Source organism: Delphinapterus leucas, chromosome 3 (assembly GCF_059928025.1).
Source record: "Delphinapterus leucas isolate spDelLeu-1000000601 "Yukka" chromosome 3, BTC_Dleu_Yukka2, whole genome shotgun sequence".
NCBI classification, from domain to species: Eukaryota; Metazoa; Chordata; class Mammalia; order Artiodactyla; family Monodontidae; genus Delphinapterus; species Delphinapterus leucas.
The window spans coordinates 135,630,479-135,653,968 of NC_143131.1; the positions used below are offsets into that span (position 1 = coordinate 135,630,479).

The 23,490-nt window shown below is 51.4% G+C and overlaps 2 protein-coding genes across 2 annotated transcripts in view; one reads left to right on the forward strand and one right to left on the reverse strand.

Annotated features, from left to right (window-relative positions):
* The first annotated feature begins 826 nt into the window (after positions 1 to 826).
* Positions 827 to 6,990, forward strand: FABP6 (fatty acid binding protein 6). Its single transcript, XM_022595085.2, has 4 exons — positions 827 to 1,061; positions 2,188 to 2,363; positions 4,313 to 4,402; positions 6,896 to 6,990. The coding sequence occupies exons 1-4, from the start codon at positions 995 to 997 to the stop codon at positions 6,947 to 6,949; spliced, it is 387 nt and encodes a 128-aa protein (XP_022450793.2). The 5' UTR covers positions 827 to 994; the 3' UTR covers positions 6,950 to 6,990.
* Positions 6,991 to 13,517: 6,527 nt separating this feature from the next.
* Positions 13,518 to 23,490, reverse strand: part of CCNJL (cyclin J like) — a 55,986-nt gene continuing 46,013 nt past the window's right edge. Inside the window, exons 4-6 of the mRNA XM_022595180.2 lie at positions 19,163 to 19,465; positions 17,189 to 17,348; positions 13,518 to 15,681 (exon numbers count right to left, since the gene is read on the reverse strand). Coding sequence (XP_022450888.1) covers positions 15,258 to 15,681; positions 17,189 to 17,348; positions 19,163 to 19,465 — 887 coding nt within the window. The 3' untranslated portion in view covers positions 13,518 to 15,257. The remainder of the gene's footprint in view (positions 15,682 to 17,188; positions 17,349 to 19,162; positions 19,466 to 23,490) is intronic.

Sequence of the window (23,490 nt, forward strand, 5' to 3'; positions counted from 1 at the left end):
GGAGTCCTTAATGTGAAGTGGTGCCAGAATCAGAACAGGGACAGGAAGCGGGGGCTGAATTACTAGCCCTCCCAGTGGTGAAGCTGGAATAGAGTGAAATTCACCACGCTCCCAGCCCATGCCTGGCCCATAGTAGGTCTTCAGCGCACCTGGCACTGCCTCCTCTGATCGGCTCCCTGGGCCCTTGGGCAGCTGCTTCCCTCTGCTCGCACCATCTACACCCATCTCGTGCCTATTCTCCTTCAAGTGCTCTTTGCTGCAGACAACTCATTGTTTCCTTTCACTGTGGCCCTTCCCACCTTCATCACATTGTTCCCTCAACTTAGAACGTCACCTGCCTACATTCTCAGTGTCTTCCAACCTTACCACTTCTGTAAACATCCAAATTCCTTCAAGACCTGTATTACATGCCATCTCCTATGCAAAGCTACACCAGCCAGCTGGACACCATCACCCCTTCCCTAGGCCCCAGGCCCCAGATCTGCACGTCTCTCGGGACACATCCCATCCTGCTTGCACAGGGGTTCTCTGCAGGTGTGTTTTGTCCCTGGACCAGACTGGAGGCTGTTTTGGGAAGGGGGTATGTCTCACTGCTTCCTCAGTGCTGGCCCCAAAATGAGGTGCCCGAGGCACTTTGGTGGATGAATGCAGGGGTGACTGAGTAAATGAGGGAAGATGGGAGCGTGGATAGAGGGAGGGCTGGGCAGAGGTGGATGACACCTCAAACCCTGTGGCAGAGCTGGCCCTGGCCTTGCCAGTGGCAATGGGTTTCCAGCCAACGAGTCCCCAGGGTGAATAACCTCAGGTTTCTGCTGCCTGCCTCCATCATAAAATTGCCGGTGCTTCCTCTTCAGGGGTGGGAAGGAGAAGCGGGGTGACTTTGGGGCTGAGCCTCAGCATCTGGGAGGGTTTATAAGCTGAGGCACCAGACCCCTCAGCACCGCAGCCCTGCTTCCTCATCCTTCTTCTCCTGAGCCTCCAGCTCTCCGGCAGCATGGCCTTCACTGGCAAGTATGAGATCGAGAGTGACAGCAACTATGACGAGTTCATGAAGCGCCTGGGTGAGTGAGCTCCTGAAAGCACCTTCCTGGGGCTGGGCTGTCACGGCCAGCTCTGCACAGGGAACCCAAAGTCTGCGAGGCTCAGAGAAGTTGAGTGACTCGTGCAAGGTCACACAGCCAGTAACGGGTGAGGTGGAGAGTTGACTGGTTTATTCATTCAAGCATTTACTGAATGCTTGCTACACGCACGACCAACCCAAAGTTACTGACGGGGCGCCTCAGCCAGACTCGCCCGAGGTCACACTGTGCATCAGTGGTAGATGTCATTAGACCCCCTGGACCCGAGGATGAGATGAGTGGTGTCACCACATCCTGCCTGGGGAAAGGTGACCAAGGGGTGGGAGCACAGAGATCAGGGTTGACAAGCCACTCGATCACTAAGTCACTGAGCAAACGGGGGCCTCTTACAGTGCTAGGCACTCTGGCTGGAGATCAAAGACCCCACTCTTCTGACTGTTCGATTTGCAGCACTGGTTGTGAAGAACCAAAGAGACAGTGGACTTGACAATCCTGCAGAAATCTTGGTGTGCTAGCTAAGTGTGAGGCAGTGCAGTTGTCTAGATTGACGACAGCCCCAGGGGACCAGGGCCTACTACCTCCTGGTAGGAAATGGGCCCCAAGAGCGGGATCCGTGTGCCCTGGGGCCTTGGGAAGGCAAGAGCCCTTCTGAGTCAATCACTGGGACTGGCCCTGAAGGAACAGTGACTTGGCTTCACCTACAACAGTCTAGATGTAGCAATCTTTATCTGTAAAACAAGAGCATTTCAAGACAGTCTTGAAGGTCTCATTCATTTTAGAAATTTGTGAGGTTGGCAAATTTCTGTTCTACTACTATCAGAAGAGCAGCTATTATTTATTCTTAACTATATGCCAGGAGTTTTACCAGACACAATCACTGTAATTTAATCCTTGCAACAGCCTTGTGAAATGGGCCTTATTATCCCCATTTTTCGGATGAAAACACTGAGGCTGGGAGAGACAGTGACTTGCCCAAGCCACATGGCTCACGACATGGGGCTTGTGCTCGACTGTCAGGCTAGCCTGCCGTAGGGGAGGCAAGCTCGTGCCCAAAGCCACAAGTCATAGGCAGCTCTTACATGGCCACTCTGCTTGTCCCCTGGCCCAGGGCTCCCCAGCGACAGGATTGAAAAGGGTCGCAACCTCAAGACTATCTCAGAGGTGCAGCAGGACGGGCAGACCTTCACCTGGTCCCAGAACTACCCCGGGGGCCCCTCCATTACCAATAATTTCACCATCGGCAAAGAGTGCGACATGGAGACCGTGATGGGCAAGAAGTTCAAGGTGAGAGGCAGCTAGCCACCCCTCCCTCCTTTGCCAGGATTCTGGCTGAATTCTTGGTCCCCACCATGTCCCTGGGGGCTGCTCCCTGAGCTGAGGCTTCTTCTCGAGTCTAGCCTCCAGCTTTAACAGCTTGAGTTACTTGGCAATTCAGCCTCTCCTAATTTTTAATGCTACCGTCAATAATGGACACTATAATGATAGTAAAAATTGTTAACATTTGCTGAATTCTTCACACATATATTGCAGACACTTGCTGGATCTGTCACACATCTTAATGCAGGTAAGCCCATGAGGTCGCTACAGTTACTGCCCCATTTTACAGATGGGGGAGTTGGGCTGAGTCATAGGATTAAACAGCTGCCTGGATCCCACAGCAGGGGCGGGCCTGCATAACCAGGCAGTCTGGTTCTGTAGAGCATAACCACATTTTTAAAAAAATTAATTTATTTTATTTATTTTTGGCTGCACTGGGTCTTCATTGCTGCACGCGGGCTTTCTCTAGTTGCAGCGAGCAGGGGCCACTCTTCATTGCAGTGCACGGGCTTCTCATCGCGGTGGCTTCTCTTGTTGCGGAGCACGGGCTCTAGGCGTGCGGGCTTTGGTTGTTGTGGCCCATGGGCTTCAGCAGTTGTGGCTCGCGGGCTCTAGAGCGCAGGCTCAGTAGTTGTGGCGCACAGGCATAGTTGCTCCGCGCCACGTGGGATCTTCCCGAACCAGGGCTTCAACCCGTGTCCCCTGCGTTGGCAGGTGGATTCTTAACCACTGCACCACCAGGGAAGCCTCCATAACCACATTTTAATGCTGCCTCCAGCGTGGCCTAGAGATTAATTGCCCAGGCCCTAGAACCAGACTCATCTGGGTTTGAAACTGCAGTCTTGGGTAGCAAAGAATTGAAAGGTGGTTGTTTGTCCCTTCCTACCCAGACTGGTCCCCCGGGTCTTCCACCCATTCCCCTCTGTAGCTTCCAACCCTGGCCAAGAGAGTACTTTGCTCCTTCAGGCTTCTAGGCTGCCAAGGTGGAGGATACGTAGTCATAATATTCATATTCTGCCGCTTGGGTATTTTAAAAATGTAACAACTTCTCACAGATATCTTTCTGTGTCAGCACATGTTGACCTGCGTCTTCTTTTTTAATGGTGGTACAGTATCCTATAGTATGGAAATGCTAGCATTTACTTACCACTCCCTCATTAATAGATTTTTAGGGTATTTACCAGTGGATAATACAGGTTGGATATTTAGGTTGTTCACTATTACAAACAATGCTGCAATCAACACCCTTGGATGACATTAGCATCGTTCTAAAAATGATGATCATAACTGACTCCATAGTTAACAAGGGGTGCTCAACACCAAGCCAGGCACTGCTCTAAGCACTTTATATGTATCATAGTAAATCATTTAATCCTCCCCATGACTCCAGGAAGTAGGTACGGTTACTACCCCTATTTTAGAGATGAGAAAACCGAGGCACAGGGACTTCCCTGGTGGCGCAGTGGTTAAGAATCCACCTGCCAATGCAGGGGACACGGGTTCGACCCCTGGTCCGGGACGGTCCCACGTGCCGTGGAGCAACTAAGCCCGTGCGGAACAACGACTGAAGCCCGCACGCCTAGAGCCCATGCTCCGCAACAAGAGAAGCGACCGCAGTGAGAGCCCGCCCACCGCAACCAAGAGTAGCACCCACTCACGGCAACTAGAAAAAGTCCATGTGCAGCAAAGAAGACCCAACGCAGCCAAAAATAAATAAATAGATAAATAAACAAACAAACAGAAATGAGGCACAGAGAGGTTCAGTAGCTCGCACAGTTATCTGTATCTTTGGATATATGTAATCAGATGTCTATAGGGCAAATTGATTCCTAAGGGGTGATTGCTGAGGCCGCAAGCCGGCGGCTGGCCTGTGTTTGGGGGGTGCTCTGCAACTCTGTGTTTTGCTTCTCTTCCAGGCCACTGTGCAGATGGAGGGTGGGAAGGTGGTGGTGAACTTCCCCCACTACAACTACACCGCGGAGATCGTGGATGGCAAGCTGGTGGAGGTGAGTGTCCCGCTGGTTCCTGGCAAAATCGATGAGAATGCTTTTCTGCCCCCAGCCATGGCCCCCAAGAGGTGGTCCTCTGGGCAGCTGGCTTTATGTGCAACCCCCCCCCCCGCCCAACCATGGGCCAGGCTCTGTGCTGAGCACTGGGTGCACATGACCTCATTTGACCTTCACAATCACCCTGTTAGGTAAGGATTTTTATCCCCATTTTGCAGGTGAGGAAACTGAGACACGGGATGGCTAAGTGATTGGCCGGAGGGCACAGAGGTTTTTTGACAGAACAGGGATTTGGCTCTGGGCAGTCTGACTCCAGTGCCCACGCTCGCCCCCCGCAGGGACACACGTCTGGACCCCTCCCAGAGTGTGAATGAAGTGGGGAGTCTGGGTGGGCCCTGCAAGGGTACCCATCGCTCCATTCCAGTTCCACAAGGGACTTTAGGCCCTTGCTGTTAGATGTTTTGGTGTTTCAAGAGAAGCTGGAAGTTGGCACTTCCAAGTGAAATTTCCAGTCTAGCGAACGTTGCCAACTAATTAAACATTTTTTGAAACGCTGACAGGGACAGCTCACACACCTGTGGACTGACCCCTCCCACACGCCATTCTCTGTAAACACAGGTTGGAGGTGCTGCCCTGGAAGGCCCTCATCTCACATCCCTCTCTTCTCCCTGGGGCTCCAAAGTTTTCCCCAGGTGAAAGAAACGGTGTGAGGTTAAGAGGAAAAGGAAGGCGTTTCTACATGTCATTCCCCCTTCGTGAGCCTGTGTCCTGGGCTAGAGTCCCCCTGGGGGACGTCTGGTCTGTCCTCCCCAAGCCTCTCCAGAAGGGAAGTGATGAGGGAAGCAGGGTTTGCCTCCCCCTGTCCTCTCTCCCTGGCTCTCAATCTCTCCCTTGTTTCCTTGTTTTCCTCATCTCAAGCCCAGTCTAGAGAAAAGGAGCACGTGGCCCAAGAGGCTCAGTACCCTCGCATTACTCCCATTTTACAGAGAAGCCATAGAGTCTCAGAGACACGAGTAACTTGCCCAAGGTCACACAGCTACTTTGTGGTGGAGGCAGATCGCATCAGCTGACTTCTAAATTCTCTGCCTGCTCTTCCCAGGCCAATGGGTCTTCTTTCTCCCCTTCATTTTAGTTTAAAAAAAAAAAATCTAAAAATAAATAGATGTACAGTGTTTTAAAAATATATCTATGTGTATGTGTGTGTGTATATACACACACACACACATATACACACATATATATATATGTATGTATATATATGTGTGTGTGTGTGTGACATAAGTGACTATACATTTTCTTCTGGATGGAAATCGACCTCTTGGAGAACCTGATGAAAGCTAGAGGCAAAGCTCCCCAGCCTGTAAGGAGTGCAGGGAGAACACAGGGCAGGAGAATGGAGCACATTTGTGCCCAACTGAACTGATCTTCCCAAATGGAACAAACCCGTTTCCTAATTCCTAGAGGCGCCTGACCATGGAGCCTATATGGTGTGAGCAGAGCCCAGAGTTCAGGGCCATTATACACACGCACGCGCACGCACACACGCAGGCAGGCACAGGCATGCACACACGCAAATGCACACGCACAGAGACTAGGCACCAGAGACAAGCCGTCTTGGTTGCAGATCTCCCATCTCTGGAAGCACAGAATCATTCTGGATACCTCCCTCCTTCTCCACCAACATGGGTGCATTTTGCAAGCACCCCTCCTCCCGTCTCCACCCACCACCAGCACCCCTTCTCTCATCACCTCTCCTCTAGACCGTGCCCCAGCCTCCTCCCCGGCCTCCCCCTCCACTTCATCTTCCATCCATCCCATATGCAAATCACACATCACTTCACACTGCTGCCCTTTGACAAAACTGCTTCCACCAAACTCCATTTGCCACCCACCCCTCCTCACAAGAAAGCTGCTTTCCTCTGCTGGGGATCTGGACCAACTGATGCTATGCATACATCCCAAGACAGCGTGTCTTGGCCTTGAGCCCAGGGCACCACACACAGCGGGCCTTGGCTGAACAGTATCCTCTTGCAGCCTCTTCCATGAATGCTTACACTTCCTGAGGACAGGGAATGTATCTTCCCATCACCGAGCACAGGGGCCCCATAAATGCTAAATGGTGCAGAGGGTGAGCATGGCCCCTCAGACTTAGAGGGGTGACTTATTTCTCTAACCTTCAGTTTTCTCATCTGTACAATGGGGACAAGCTTGGTGTCGTGCAGATGCGCCTGGCACGGGTGAACTGATATGGACAGACGGGTGGAAGATTATCCCATGAAAAGCCACATCACGCCAACATCTGTTAGCACTTTGGCCATGTAGAGTCCACACAATGAGTCCTGTAACAAATTGGGAAACTGAGGCCCAGAGAAGCAGTGCAGCAGGCTCACTCCCACTCAGGGCTGGGACTGGAAGCTGGTCTACCTTCTCTGGGCCCCATGGTCACCTTGGGGCCCCTGCACTGACACCCCCTGTTCCTGCTGCTTCTTCCAGATCTCCACCGTTGCAGGTGTGTCCTATGAGCGCGTGAGCAAGAGGCTGGCCTGAGCTAGTAGGCAGGGCTCCGCGGGGGGCCGCAAAGCCACCAATAAAGCTGATGTAACAACAGACATTCTGCTCATTCCAGAGCCTCTGCCTTTGTTCTCTGGTGTCTTGGGGCAGTTCTGGCTGGTGGGGGTGGGAAACCCCTGACGATGGCTACACAGGCCACACCTTGGCCCTGAGATCTCTGTGGGACCTGTGTCATGGCAGAGGGAGACGGGTATGGACGGAAGACCCCTGGCCCCGGGGAGAGGGCAAAGGCGGTGCTCAGGATGCACGGCGGGCACACTTCTGTGGACCCCTCGCCCCAGCCTGCCACCCACACTCTGCGTGGAGACCATCCTTTCAAGAGACAAATATCACCTCGGAAGGGTGGCACACTGACTCTCAGGTGGGCCACAGGAAGGTGGGGAAGGGCTCCCCGCTGCTGGGTCCCGAGGCTGCACGGACACTGGGATGCACCCACCAGGGCTTAGCCAGGGAAGGTGTTTCAGCATGGCTGTGGCTCTCTGCTAATCTGCTGTGGAGTCGTTCCTTTGGGTTTCAGTTTACCTGCTGGTACAAGAGGGGGCCAGGAGGACCAATGAGGGACTGAGGAGAAATGGGAGTCTATGAGATGGCAAAGGGGTTATGGGAGTGCCAGGCAGAAAGCGAGCTGTCAGAGTAGGGCTTAGACAGGCGGGCCTGGGAGAAACTTGGAGAAGCTGCAGTGGGCTGGGAAAGGTGGTCAGAAGGGTCACTCTGATCCCCTGGTAGGTGCCTGGAGCCCTGCATCAGGAAGGATTCTGAGGCAGCATTTGGAATGAGCAGGCATCCCTGCCTGATTACAGCGTCTGTCCGGGGCATGGAAGAAGAGGAGGGAGGTCTGCCTGTCCCGTGGCTAGATAATCGCTAATCCTGATGCACTTTTTTTCATTCTCCTCTTTCATACTCCTTGGGAGTATTCCCCATCTGGGTACCACCCTAACTTCTATTTTATTACTTTTTTTGGCCACGCCATGCAGCGTGCAGAATCTTTAGTTCTGGACCAGGGATCAAACCTGTGCCCCCTGCAGTGGAAGCGTGGAGTCTTAACCACTGGACCGCCAGGCAAGTCCCCACCCTTTTTTTTTTTTTTTTTTTTTGCGGTACGCGGGCCTCTCACTGTTGTGGCCTCTCCCATTGTGGAGCACAGGCTCCGGATGTGCAGGCTCAGCGGCCCTGGACTCATGGGCCCAGCCGCTCCGCAGCATGTGGGATCCTCCCGGACCGGGGCACGAACCCGCGTTCCCTGCATCGGCAGGTGGACTCTCAACCACTGCGCCACCAGGGAAGCCCCACCCTGACTTCTTTTTACCCCATATTTTTCTCTATGGCAACTCACTTATTTTTACTACAATGGAAACTTTATATCACTTATATACATGGAAAGCCAACATCATTTGCCATAAATAGACTAAGACTACTTAAAAAAGTCAAAGCTGAACAATGTTGACTTCTAGCTGGATTCTGCTGCCAAAGCCATGACTTTGAGGCCTCCCTTAGTGAAAAGCATAAGAGCCTTACAAGAGCCAGTAGCATCAAATGGGAAACTCTCTCCTTCCCTAATCAAAAATCCTGCAGGACTCCTTGAAAAGAGAAGAATGCACTCACTATAAGAGTTGAATTATCTAAGTGTCCATCAGTGGATGAATGGATAAAGAAGATGTCTCTCTCTCTCTCTCTCTGTCACACACACACACACACACACACACACACACACACACAGGAATACTATTCAGCCATAAAAAAAGAATGAAATTCTGCCATTTGTGACAACACAGATGGACCTTGAAGGTATTATGTTACGTGAAATAAGTCAGATGGAGAAAGACAAATATCGTATGATTTCAAAATAAAACAAAACAAACTCATAGATGCAGAGAATAGATTAGCGGTTACTGGAAGGGAAGGAGGTTAGGTGGGTGGGTGAAATGGTTAAGGGGGTCAACTGTATGGTGGTAATGGATGCTACCTAAACTTGTGCTGGTGATCTCTCTTCAGTATATACAAATATACTATAAACTATATACAAATATACGAAGTATACAAATATACTGCGAAGTATATACAAATATACTGCAAAGTTGAATTATAATACTGTATACCCGAAAGATATACTACAAAGAGAGTTGAATGATCTAAATTATCTTGAATATACAAGTCCCACATATGGCTTATTAGAAATAAGGTTTGCCCGACACCTTGCGAAAGGTCTGGCACACAGCAGGTGCTTAGTAAGTGCCACCTGACCTCAGGTCCTTGCAGCCTGTGTAATCTATGGCCTTTCACTCTCAGGGGCCAGCCTCAACTTGGACGGACAGCACAGCCCAACTCACTGGCAGCTCAGTCCTCGCCTACCCCCACATTGTGCCCTGAAACTTGTTGCTTTCCAAGGACAGCACTCAGCCTCCCGCACCCACCCACCTAGCCGGGATCCTGTGAATGCCATCATTTTGCCAAGACTTATTGCTAATTAAGTTAACTAGGTAAGCATTAAATTAAACTAGCAGTGTTGCTGTTTCCCCTCCAGACTGAATAATTACTCATAATGAGCTTGGATAATAAGTCTCTAAATAACAGAGAGGTAACCATAATTAGGCTGAAAATTGAGAGAGAGAGAAGGAAGGGAGAAGAGTAGAAAAGAAAGAAAGACCTGAGGGGGGAGAGAGATTGTTTATACTTTGGTAACCGATTCAAGGACAAATTCAAACACTGCAGCCAGTGTTACAGATTCATGGAATGGAAGGATCTCAGAGCTCAACTAGTTTAAACTCTGTATTACACAGATATAGAAACCAAGGCTCAGAGAGGGGAAGAAATTCACTAAGGTCACACAGCAGATTAATGAAGGGCTGGGCATCACTGGCTGATGGAGGCTACAGTTTCTCATTCCAGCTTATGGGGGTAAGTGGAGTAAGGTGTGATGGGGTGAAGTGTCCATGTTGCTGGCATCTTGGAAGAGAGGCTTCCTCAGCCAGTAGTAGGGACAGTGGTTAAGAGCTTCGACTCTGGAGTCACATTGCCAGGGTTCAAATCCCTCTTCTACCACCTAGAAGCTGTGTCACCTTGGGGTAAGTTCATCCATTTCTCTGAGCCTCAGTTTCCTACCTTGTCAGCGGGGAAAACAACTACGCTTACCTAATAGAGTCATCATGCTACAAATTAAATACTAGCCACTGTGACCACGACCACCATCATCTCCATTATCAGCACTGTCATTCTCAAGCCAGGGTGATCAAAGTGTTAGGAGTGCCCCCTCCACTCACTTTAAGGCACATGGGCACGCTGCAGTATTTCTTGGCATCTTGTCTTGTCCATGTGTAAAATAGGCTAGCTAATAAGACCTTCCCTTCCCGGGTGACAGAGGAGTTGCAAGGGTTAAAGGTAAAAATCCTCGCTAGTGGCCTCCATAAAGTTAGAGGCGCCTCACCATTTTGCTGTGCTGTTCAAGGTGCGGTAGTGACTCCCTGCTCAGTTCGGTTGCCCTTCACCCTGACCCTTGGAAGTCATCTCTAGCAACCATTTCCCTCCTGCCAAGCTCATCTGGTGAAATGGGGGCTTCTCAAAGCATCTTTAAAGACTACCACTAGGTGGCGTTCCACCACACACCTGTGGCCCCCAAGGATACCAAGAGGTGTTTGTATGCTGGGGGTGGGGCAGGGGGGTGAGCAGTGAAATCCCAAGTGATTGGGCCATGGTGTGGGTGTGTGTTTCCTCTGGGGGCGGGGGCAATGCGGAGGCCACAGGCTCCTCAGTCCTGCATATCTAAGTGCAAAACTGAGTCCACACCACTTGCCCATGGTGAGACCTTGGGCCTCTCTGAACCTCAGTATCCTCATCTGGAAAATGGTGATAATGATGTTGTCGTGAGGACAAAAGATGAGCAGGGGGATTAAGAGACCATGAGGAAAGTGTCAAGTACAGGGCATGGAACACAGTAAGTGCTCACTAAACAGGGCCCTTCTTGGAGGTTCTACTGGTGTGACTGGGAACACACTAGGTCAGAGCTTCTAGAGCAGAGAGATGTGGCCAGACCTGGCTGTGCATGTGCATCTCCTGGGGGTCCTATTAAAAGGACAGCCCAGGCCCCACTGCAGACCTGCAGAACAGGACACTTTGGGTACAAAGACCAGGGAGATGTCACTGTTCTGAAGTGCTCCCCAGCCAGGTGTGACCTTGGAGGCCATTCCAGTCCCAACCCTCCCATTTTGCAGATGAAAAAACTGAGATCTAGAATAGGGGACTGACCAGCCCTCGTCCACACAGCTAGGGAGTAGCAGAAGGCCTGACTCCAGTATATACTGCCTGCTGTGGCTCTGGTAAGGGCAAGGCCTGAAACAATTGTCTGAGCTGGGCCAGCAGATGGATGACCACTTGAGTTCTTCCTCCTTTAAAGCTAGAGCTGGGATGGGGGGCGGTGAAGCTCTGGGGCTCATCTGGGCCCCTCCTCAAAAGGGAAAGGCCCACTCATCTACAATATTTGTCACAGAACTCACTGCTGAATAATGATGCCACATATTCCATGTTTTCTTATCATAAACCTGAAGTGCAGCCCAGGCTGACAGCTTTCTCACCTTACACATGAGAAGACAAGTTCAGAGTGGAGAAGCAGCTTTCCTCAAGGTCATCTAGCTAAGAGCAGACAGACTCGCACCTTCCACCTCTCGGGCTAACGTTCTTGTCCGTACACTAGAAGCTGCAAGCTTCCAGCCTAAGAACCACCTTAACCTGCCGTGTGTTTTATTGGTCTTCTATTGCGTTGCAATTAAAAAAAAAATTTTTTTAATCACGAAAAATTAGATTTCCTAGCAAGTGCAGATATCCAGTTTCTCTGAAAATCTGGAGTTGTGGCAAAATAAGGCTTATATCCCTGAAAGGTTGTAATTAGCCAGAGCTGAACAGAAGCCACACCCCCTACAGGGGACACACTGGCTTCATCAGTCCCCATCGCCTCGCGCTGTCTCAGTCATCCAGCGGATTCACTCACTATGTTACCTGCCTGGTCCTGGTGGGCCTTTGGATTTGAGACGCCTGCCAAACGCTATGGCCTTTCTGCTGAAATTCGTCACAAATGGCTTCCCTGAGGAACAGAGAATGAGGTTAATGAGATTGGTAAGATTCTTTCCCAGGAACTTGGTGCCAGGGATTACCAGAGGCAGCCCAGAGGTGGGGTCCCTCCCAGGGGGTGCTCTGGGGAAGCCCCAAGCCTGGTCCCAGATCTTCACCTTCACAGATGGGGCTGGGGGAACCCCTCCCACATCAGAGCCTGTTGGGGGCAGGCAGATGGAGCCGTAAATCACGTTAGCCTGTGGCAGCTGTGCAAAAGCTATGTTTCTGTACGTTTGCTGCTGGGCACACTCTGAGAATCCCCTTGACCCCGTCAGTCAGCAGCACGAATGCCTGGCCACTCTTTTGCGAACCCATATCCATTATTCTGTCGTGTCTTCTTCACCAGGTGAGCAGGACGGCCAGCTGGAGCCTTGCACTTATTCAAAACTCGACTGAGGCATCTCAGGGCGGCGGGGCAGCTCCAGGCTGCCTGGGTTTGAATTGTGCCTCCTTCCTTTACCACACTGTCTTTAGGCAAAGAACTTCTCTGTGGCCGTGTTTTCTGATCTGTAAGGTACAGCTGCCTTGTAGGGTTACTAGGATGATTATAGTGAATAGTATGAGCAAATTCCTTAGCAGAGTGCTTTATAAACAGCAAACGCTTAATAAACGTCAGCTGGGTGATTAGTGTCACGATCACCAGGTATCTATATATTCTATTGGCTGCAGGTGGTTTAGGGCACAGCCATCAAACCCAGTAAACAAACTAACAAGATCGTTCCAGATGATTTAACAGCTATGATGAAAACAAAGGGGTAAGGAAAGAGACCTGGGGGATGACAAAGACCTCTTTGGAAGGTGACCTTGTGGGCTGAGGTTTTTCAACCATGGCACGGCGGTCATCTGGGCCCAGTCCATTCTTTAGTGTGGGGGCTGTCCTGTGCGTTGTAGGATGTTGGGCAGCATCCCTGGCTTCTGCCCGCTGAATGCCAACCATGTCCCTCTCCCAACTGTGACGACCAAAAATATGTCCAGACATTGCCCAAAGTCCCCGGGAGGGCACAAATGAGCCCCGCTGAGAATCACTGATATAAGGGATTAAGAGAGGGGAGCATTCAGATGACAGAATAGATGGCTTTGGAGAGGTGGACTTTGAACCCAGAGGGTATGAGGAAGTGGAACCTTAACCCTGACCTTAATCCAGGCATTTGTGATGTTCAGCCGATTTCCTTAAACTAAATCACTCTCACTACCTCCATGATGGGTTCTGTTTTTCTGGAGAACCCCACCCGATTCAGAGCTGGGATGTCAAGCCTCACTCACCCCCACTGCCCAGCCCGTGTCCCAGGGAGGCCCAGCTCCAGCTCCGAGGGCAGGAGCCCGTCTTGCTGTCATGCCCACAACCTCTTGGCACCAGTGTGGGTGCCCATCCCCGGAGGCTGACGTGGGAGAGGGAGGGAGGGCTGGCTGGGAGAAGGCCAGGAAGAGAACCCAGAGAGGCCACGAGCAGGTGATGTGTTTATTGCGGGACCACTTTTTTTAGGGGCTGGGCTGGCTGTGAGGTTCTACTGGGGGGGTGACGACAACACGGATGGACGGACCCTCCCAAGCGCCCAGCCCCAGAAAAGACAAACACAATAACTTGGAATCCAAACCGGTTGCACATAAATAGAAGGAGGTTGGCAAAAGAAAAAGAGAAAACAACAAATGAATGTGCACTTTCCTATGCTAGGGTGACAAAGCGGCCCCGCACCGCCCACGTCCAGGCTCTTCTTTACTCAGCTTCCACGCTAAGGCTCCCATCTGCTCTGAAAACCGCCTTCAGATCCGACTCCTGGCAGCCCCCCTGCCAGTCTCCTGGACTGGCAACCAAGTCAAGAAAACTAAGATGGGTTCTTCTCAAAAAAAAAAAAAAAACCAACCAAAAACCGCCTTCGTGGTTCTCTGCACCTCCCAGTCCTAGGGGGTGAATAATGGGACCTCTGACCCTAAACCAACCAAAACATAAAACACGCTGAGCACAAGCCGTGAGTCAGAATAAAAACATATTGCACATGCTTCCAAGAGTCTTCCTGAGAGCCCTCTCACTGCAGAGACCCAAATACTGGCTTCTGATCCATCCTGTCACTGGCTGTCAGTCGTGTAACAGACCCTGCACACCCCCAAATCCCCAAAGCCAGTTGGCATCAGGCATACAATCCCACATTATGAGCCTCTGCTCTGAGCCAAACTTGAGGCTGAGGCTGGGTTTAGCCTCAAGCAGGAGATGCATGCGGTGGAAGGACGTGAGTATTGCTGGGTTTAAATCTTTGTCTACTTTTCAACAAGCTTTCTCCTCTGGGTGGTTATCGAAGTTCTACAGGTGAACAGAGCATCCAAGACGTGGAATCTTCCAGAACCGAGAGCCTGGAAAGTGGTTCTCCCCAACTATATGCTTTTGCAAAGGGCGCTCTGTGGTTAACCACAGGTCTGCCCCAAGCCGGGTTAAAAATCTACAGCCCTTGCATGGGACAGGCAGTGTGGCGATCACCACCATCTTTCTCCTAAGGACTTTTCAAGTAGCACAAAATCCCTGATACAGCATGTAAACAAGACATCTTACTGAACAGAAAGCTAGGTCACTTCGGGAAGCAGCAGCATGTGAAATATCTAAAAGGCTGAAGAGGGTTTTAGGTTCCATAACAAAGCAACAAGACAGCTGCCCACTGTGCCTCGGAAGGCAGACAGACGCTCGTGCACGAACACACACACAGGCCCCTGTGGATGGAGCCAGGGGAAGAAAAGCACCCCAGATAGCATCTACCGGGGGTCTGGAGACACATCAGGCTGCCCCCTTTTCAGTGGTGTAGCTGCCATCGGCAAAGAATAAAGGAGTCTTTGATGCTAAAACCTGGACGTGCTCATGAACTGCTGGTCTGCATCCAGTCCCCAGTCTCCTGGCCTCTTCCCAGGTCTTTCTCGACCCGCTGGGCCCCTCTCCAGGGGCTGGCCACCGAGCCATCTCCTTGCATCCCAGCCACACGTGGAAGACGTTTTCCCGAGCAATGCTCTTGGGTGAGGTATGTCACTGCCTGTTTTGCCCCAGGTCAGTTTTATTTAAAAAGAGCATGCATCCTCTCCGTTCAAGGGTCCGGAGGCTCTGCGGGGACAGCCTCCCAGGCGCCTCACTGGGCTGAGCTCCCTTCGTCAGCATCCTCTTCCTCTGCCCAGATCTCCAAGGCCTCCCTGCGTGGCTAAAGGTGCCCTATCTGTCGAAACAGCCCGCAGGGAACGCGTGGCTCCCGCTGAAGTAGCTGCTCCCGTAGGTGGCGGCGAGGCAGTGTCTGGGCTCAGCTGCAATAGCCATGTGCATGCTGAGGGACGTGGGCAGCGGCACGGGACACACGTCCAGGGGCTGGAGGGTGGGGTACAGGGCATGGAGGGATGAGCCGCTGCCCCCTGAGAGCAGGGTCCCCGAGTGGTGGGCCTGCAGCGAGTCCCGATAGGCCACGCACAGGTCCTGCACGGGGGTCTGGAACTGGGCCAGGGCCATCGCTGTCGGCTGGCCGAGGCCGGGGTAGGCGGGTGGCTGGAACAGCACCTGGGTGGGAGCTGGGGGTGTGCCGGGCACCATCGCCAGGGCCTGGCTCTTGACCGCAACGGCATCCTTGAGGATGTTGTCATAAGCTCTGAAAGGAAAGGACTTGGGTGAGACTTGGGAGGTCAGAGGCTCCAGCACCAGACACCTGCCTTGCTGAGGGGGATGCCAGGAGACCCATGTGTTGTGACTGCTGGGCCTCTCCCAGCCTGGGCTCACTGCCTGAAGCACTGCCTCAGCTGTTCTCTGACTAAACTCAGGCCTCAGGTCTCAGCTTGGATCTGCTTCCTACAAAAACCCTCTTCTGACGCCTCAAGACTAGCCTAGCTGTCCCTGCAGCCCCTCTGCACTGCCCCACCTTGGCGGTCAACACCACAGATGATAACTTCCGGTCACTACCTGGTCCCTCGTGCAGAGTTCGAGCTTCGACCCATCTGCTTTTGCTCATCGCTGCATCCCCACCCTGGGCACAGCGCCTGCCCTAAGAGGGCAGAGCTCCCGGTGCTTAGGTGAGCACAACCTCTGCCTTCAAGGCACTTCCAGCCAGCTCCATCCCCAGCTAAGCTAGCAGATTTCAAGCAGGTTGCCCCCAGGGACCTAAGTGTCTCCATCTGAAAAGGGGGATGGAACAGGTCTTTTGCCATCTCAAAAAAAAAAAAAGCTTCCCGTAGTAAATCTTTTTGGGAAAACAAATCAATTAGAGGCTTCGGTAAGAAAGGAACAAGTGGAGGCTGCAGCAGGTCTGAGCAGGAGGCTACCCCAGAGGGACAGCCTTGGGGAAGAGGCAGGGCTGGTGGCTCAGTATCCAGGGGCACCCATCCTCACTCAGGCTAGACCGTGTTCTCCAGCTTTGGGCACCCTCTAGAAGGCAAATTCTAAAATAAGGGCTAGGGCACAGGACTGATTCCAGAGGAATGGGACAAAGGCAGCTGCACCAGGAGGCTGAGAGGTGGCTCTTCAGGGGCTGGCCCCGTGGTCAGCGGGGCCAGCATCCAGGAGATGCCACCAGCCGTTGGGTGGAAGAGAGACCAGGTGCAGCCAGGCGAGGGCTTTCTGTCCTCTCTGCCCTCCTCCCTGCAGTCACTACTGAGCTCTTTTGCTTCCGATATCAGTTTCAGGGTGTTCTGTCTATGATGCCTTTAAGCATCCTCTCTGAAACAATGAACACTTCCTCCCCAAGATTCCCAAGGACCCTTGCAAGGAGGCTGTGGCCTCTTATGTGGAGCCACCCTGGGCTTAGCTGGCTAAGAGTCAGCTTTGTGGCCATGTCTGAGAAAAGCAGCTCATAATGAGAGTGTCTCAATATAATCACCCAGAAGACTGACTGATACACTGGGTCAAAGAGCCCAAGACACTCAGAAAGATGTGCACAGAGCCCTTCTGCGGCTACACTCTTGACCTACAAATTGCAAACCCAAAGCTACTCAAAATAGGAGGGACCAACTCCCCGAATCCCAATTCTGTCAGGAGTCACCACGGCCCACTTTCCGTGAGCCATCAACCCACCATAAGCCTCCAGGAAATTGCCTGAAGTGGGTCTTATGAGCAAGTGGAACTTCGGTATTTCCGAAACACAAAGGATCAGGAGGGGAACTTACACCAGCAGGATTTCGATGCATGTGCTGAGATGTTCCAGGGAGTAGTTTGAGATCCTCTGCAGGTCTCTGGTCCAGTAGGGAGAAAGCTGAAGGCAAATCCTAGAGGCCCCGACGCAGGCTGCGGCCACCACAGAAGGCTGGAATTTGTAGAAAATATGATCTGAAAGAGAATCACAGAGAAAGAGGCAGCATCAGAAAGCCTGGTCCTGGAGTCCTGCCTTGTGCTCCCTGGTAGACAAATGATTAGGTCCAAGGTTGTTCACTGCTCCCGCAAACACACACACACACACACACACACACACACACACACACACAATGAAAAATTAAAACAGCATGAATTTCCATTCTTGAATCTTAAAACACCTTGGCTCTCTCAGTCTGGGATTTCTTATGTCAGCCTAGAGCAGCAGTTTTCAAAATACCATCCCTGGCTTCTAGGGGCTGCAGTGGGCTTGCTGATGGGCTACAAGCAGAACTGCCAAACACCTGTTCCTTCCTTTGGTTGTTAGGGGTGACTGACACACTGTTTCAAAGGCTTCTTTTTGAGGTTATGACTGAAGGCTACTTAGTAACAAAGCCTGGCCCTCAGTAGGCACTCACTAACAATCTGTTGAAAGAACTAAAGAATGAATGAATGCCTGTAAGTGTTTGATATTCTTAACTAAAATTGGAACTTGACTTATGTTTACTGGGGAATCCTCCCCACCACCACCCCAGCTTTACTGATGTATAATTGACAAATAAAACCTGTACATATTTACAGTGTACAGCGTGATGTTTTGGTACATGTACACACTGGAAAATGATCTGAGAAATCTTAACGTCCTACTTTGATATCTGGCAACATGGCAAAGCTGGGACTACTTATGTGCAAAGGCAAAGCGTTGAAATTCCCGCAATTCTCATGAAGGTCAGTTATCAGCGCATTATTATGCTGTCTTAAACTGTTTATGACTTTCAATGATTTCAACATTTGCCTGTTAAAGTATGAATTAGGCAGGGTGGTACGGTTACAGACACAGAGTCAGACTCCCCAGGTTCAAATTCCAGCAATGGCCTTGGGTAAGTTACTTCACGTCTTGAGTAACAACTAAGGAAACTGATTCGTAAAATGAGAATAGCACAAATGATTTTCATGTGAAGTCGTTGTGAGGTTCAAATGAGACAATGCATGCAGAGCACTAAAATAAGGTGCCTGGTACATAGTAAGTGCTCATTTAATGCTTGATATCACAATTGTTGATGTTGTTACTGATATTATTGATATTTGGTTTGCAGTGGGTTATCAGGTGGTTGTATCAACAGTATTTCTGACCTAGTGTTGTACTTAATACCTAGATCTTTAGATACTTCAAATAAAAGTCCCCAAGCAGGACAAAAGTTTATTGCTAAAGCAGATGTAAACATAATCCTCTCTCCCACCCTACCTGTATAATGATAGCTCTTCCGGAGTGACCTACTTGTGGATTTGCATTGTGTTCCAGATTAGTGTATAAAAAACTACCAGGGCTTCCCTGGTGGCGCAGTGGTTGAGAGTCTGCCTGCCAATGCAGGGGACACGGGTCCGTGCCCCGGTCCGGGAAGATCCCACATGCCGCGGAGCGGCTGGGCCCGTAAGCCATGGTCGCTGAGCCTGCGCGTCCGGAGCCTGTGCTCCGCAACGGGAGAGGCCACAACAGTGAGAGGCCCGCGTACTGCTAAAAACACAAACAAAACAAAAACTACCAGGTGATCAGTAAATAGGCTACCAGCTGCCTGCATACAAGCTGCTACTTCTCTTTTACACGTTACTGCTAACACATGGTTGAATCGTTGCTCCTTCCCTGCTGATCCCTGCCAAGTGGAGTGATCTGGTGATTTGGGCGGATGGGCCCCCATCAGCAAGGACTCCCTGGGGCAGATCTCTCAGGGCCCCTGACCCCGGCCCCCATGTGGTGGGGGGGAAGGGCGGACAGGCCCTGACATCAGCCCCACCTTGCAGGGTGACCTCTAGGAAGTAGTGGGCGTACTCCTTGAGGCACTCTTTGGTCTTGCGGGGGCAGGTGGTGGGCCAGCTGTGGCAGTGGTGGTCCTTCTGGCTGACGGAGGCCAGGAGGTAGTAGTCGAGGAAGTGGGCAGGCGTGGGCAGGCAGAGGTTCCAGCCGAAGGCCTCCAGCAGCAGCAGCTCTGTGCTCAACAGCTCCTTCTTGGTAAGGGAGAAGTTCTGGCTGCTCAGGATTCTCGTGCTGTTTATCTGTTCCAGCTTGGGGACGTGGTCTTCCCTGTCCTCGAACTTACCTGAGGGAGAAGCAGAGGTTACTGGGACTTTTACAACACTTGCTGTAAAAGCCCACCTTAAAGTACCTGGACGGTGCTGGCAGAGAGAAGAGCAAGCCCAAAGGCACACATTCCAGATCTGTCACACCTGGGCTCGAATCCCCAGGCCATCACTTCCAGCTGTGCCGTGTGGTCATGGAAAGGTGTCTCACCCTCTCTGTGCCTCAGTTCTCTCACATGTAAAATGGAACTTATACATCCTAAACATTTTGTCAGATTCAATGGGAAACCTCACACCAAATGTTCAGACCAGCAATAAGGATCACAGAAGGTGATTGACAGCAGTTAGCAACAGCAGCAAGGGCCTGGGGAGTAAGGTGGCCCTCCCATCTGGTCCTCGCTAATTCAGCCTCAGGACTGGTCAGGGGGCCATTGTCACGGTGACCTTGCAAATCTGGTCCTGTCCCTCCAGATGTGGAAAAGTCCTTCAGTGGCTCCCCAGTATCTTCAATACTGAGTTTAAACTCTGTCAATGGGTTCTTTAGTTTGGATTCCCCCACACACAGTTTGCTTGGGATGTGAGCCTAGGAAAGATCTGTAAGTAGGAGAAGACAGGAAAGGGACAAAAGCCAAAAGGGCACTTGATCTTGAACAGGTTTCTGCACCCCTATGCTCACTGCAGCATTATTCACAACAGCCAAGACAACCTAAGTGTCCCCTTTCAGATGAATGGATAAAGAAAATATGGTATTTATATACAATGGGATATTATTCAGCCATAAAAAGAAGGAAATCCTGCCATTTGGGACAACATGGATGGACCTTGAGGGCATTATGTTAAGTGAATAATGAGAGAGTCAGAGAAAGACAAATACTGTTATGATATCTCTTACATGTGGAATCTTAAAAAAACAAACTCAGATACAGAAAGCAGATTGGTGGTTGCCGGAGGGGGTGGGGGATGTGAAGATAGTCAGAAAGGACAAACGTCCAGTTATAAATTAGTCCTGGGGATGCAACGTCAGGCATACTGACTACACTTAACCGTATTGCATATTTGAAAGTTCCTAAAAGAGTGGATCTGAAAAGTTCTCATTGCAAGAAAAAAAAGTCTAACTATGTGAGATTACGGATGTTAACTTATGGTGGTGATCATTTCACAATATATGCATATATCAAACCACTGTACACCTTAAACTAATGCAGTCTGCCAACTGTATCTCAATAAAACTGGAAAACAAAAAAAGTGGTGTCATGTAACTCCCAAAGCGAGGCTTTAAGAGGTCTTGCATCTTCTGCCTTTGCCCCGCCTGGAGTGCCATTCCGAGACCTCTGTGCAAGGAATCAAGTCTAGCCTGTTGGAGGTGAAGAGGCCACAAGGAGGAGAACCAAGATGCCCAGGCAACAGCCCAGCCAGCACCGACTCTCACACACGTGAATGAGGCCACCCTGGACCTTCCAGGCCAGCGGATCCTCCAGCAACTGTATGAAGGAGTCCAGGTAATACCAGCACAGAAACCACCAAGCAACCCACATCGTTGTTGTTTTAAATCACTTAGTTTTGGGGTGATTTGCTTTGCAGGAACAGACAACTGGAATACATTCATATCAATGCACAGTGGCAAAAAGATGCGAAACCCTACAGACAGACATGTCACACAGCTCGGGAAGTACCGAAGGAATAATGACCTCATACTGGAAGGTCCTGGAAATAATCTGCAGGAAATAAATCCGCATGACGCTAGATACAAACAAACAGAAATAAAACACAAGCCTGGGGTTATCCCACTCAAGGGTCAAGGAACCGAGGACTTCCATAGCAATGTCCCCCTGGCAGTCACCAGTTGTGGAAGGCCCTAGTGGCAGCCTCTGCTGTGGAGGGCTCTGCAGGCAGGGGGCGTGCAGCCACCACACCCTCACTCGGGGGAACCACGCACACCTGGCTGTAGCCTCGGCCACGGAAGTTCTCTGCAGGCACCGTGCCCTCCTTGCCTACGAGCCTTTGTCCGCACAGCCCCTCTGCACAGAGCACCCTTCCCCATCCCCTCTTCACTCCGCCAAGCTCACCCCGTCCTTCACCTCGAAGCCACTGCCCCCTGGAAACCTTCCCTGACCATGGTCCCCACATGCTGCCCGATGTCCACATCGGATGGTGGTGGCCTCGGTCTGGTCACCTTGGCCTCCAAGCCTAACCTCACTGGCTGCAGAACAGCTGCGGGAGCAGGTGTCGGAAGAGGCAGTGGGCGACCAAGTTGAGCTCTGAGCACACATGTGTGCCGATGAAGGGAACAGCCAACAAATCATCCACACACCTGTGCTCAACTGCCAGCTCCCCCTGACCCAGTTCTCAGCAGACGCTCAGGCTCGCTGAGAGAGAAGGAAGTAACCACTTCAGGCAGGCGGCCTTGCAGCAGATACAACACATTCCTCACGAAGGCCTCAAAAGATGTCACTGAGAAATGAAACACTGACTCTGGGAAGCCTGCATCCTTCTTCTCTGGGAGCCAGGCAACAGCCCACTGGGTGGGCAGAGATGGTGACGTGAAGCTCTAGTGCTTGCCACGGAGGAGCAGAGACGATGCTGACCGGTCCCGAAGCGGCTTATAGCAAAGCAGCCCAGACTCATCTCCTTCCAGAGCCCCATCCACGGCCCCGCCGGCGGAGCACACACCTTACTCCCTTGCCCTGTACCAGGGCAACTCAGGCAGGAAAAGGTGAGGACAGTGCTGCCCCTTGCCCAAGGGGAAGAGGCTCTTGAACGCTGAAATCCTGGGTAGGGGGGACCCTGCTGACCAGGCCTTGCTGCCTTCCGCAGCCTCAGGGCCCTTCACCCTCCCCAAGCACTAGATCCAGCCACACTTGGAATCTGGCCCCTCCTCCAGCGGGTGTGCTCATCCCCTCACCCCCTTATCATGTGTCCTCCAGAGCTCAGTTCAGAGGCCGCTCGGTGTCATCAATGCACTTCTCACGCTCAGATTGTTTCATCTCAAATAGTAGTATCAGTGGCCAGCACCTGACCATTAATAGGTCATTAACAAGTGTGAGCCCCAGAAAGATAGGAACCATGTCCCACGTATTCGAAGGTGTTCCCCGAGGTGCCAGCACAGTCCCCGGCACACAGTAGATGCCCAATGCCTATTTGTTGAGAGAATGAATGGTTCTCTCTGGATAGCTGAATTGTAGGCCATTTGAATTGTTCTCCGATGCTCTCTGATTATCTGTGTCTGCTATTTTTTTCTCCAACAATTCACTTATTCTTTATGCAAATTAAAAAGAAAGAAAATAATATTTTTCTTGCAAAATTGTCAAGGTTTCCCTGAACCTTGGGCTGACGTGAGCCAATGCTGTTCGCAGGCACTCGATAGCTAGAGCTCTTTTCTTCCCAGAGCAGAGGGTGGCACGGTGAAGGTCACCGCTCTGGCAGAAACCTTTGCATCTAGGACCTTTAAAATGGAGAGATCTGGTGTCAGCACCTTAACCAAGCGAGCAAATGTAGCATCGCTATTGCATCGTGCCAGCGGTGGCACCAAGACCCTTCCACGGTCTTGCTGGCAGCCAGCAATCTATTCCAACGGCAGATGTGCTCAATCAGATTAATTTCTCCCTGCCCTCAGTGCTTTTCAAACCTCTCAGAGTTCAGGCCCAAAAGGGATCACCCTCAAATGGAAGGGGCCGTGGATTACTGAGGAATCTGATTCATCTGCTCTCTCTGCTCCCCACACTGGAGAGGCTACATAGGGACCCACCGCACTGCAGAGCAGGGCGGAGCTGGGTCTGAATCCTCGACAAGTTGACCCTGGACCTAAAAGCACTAAACTCCACAGGCTGTTCATTTCTTCTCTAGGAATCCGCCCCACACGGAGAAAGCATAGCTACGCAGGATGCAAAGTGCTGTAAGAAGTACCCAGCACACAGAAATGGACAGAGCTCCCATGCTGGGGCTGGGCACCAGGCTTTGTGCTGGACACACAACAGATCCTCCCAGGTAGGTTCTGTTCGGAGCCCCAGAGGCTCAGAGAAAAAGCTCACGCAAGCACTCAGCTCCA

What these genes read in the sequence shown, in the direction of transcription:
- FABP6 (XM_022595085.2), top strand. Translation starts at nt 995, where the DNA reads ATGGCCTTCACTGGCAAGTATGAGATCGAGAGTGACAGCAACTATGAC. An exon ending in TGATGGGCAAGAAGTTCAAG is followed by an intron (nt 2,364 to 4,312) that starts GTGAGAGGCAGC and finishes CTTCTCTTCCAG; the next exon opens with GCCACTGTGCAGATGGAGGG. An exon ending in TGGATGGCAAGCTGGTGGAG is followed by an intron (nt 4,403 to 6,895) that starts GTGAGTGTCCCG and finishes TGCTTCTTCCAG; the next exon opens with ATCTCCACCGTTGCAGGTGT.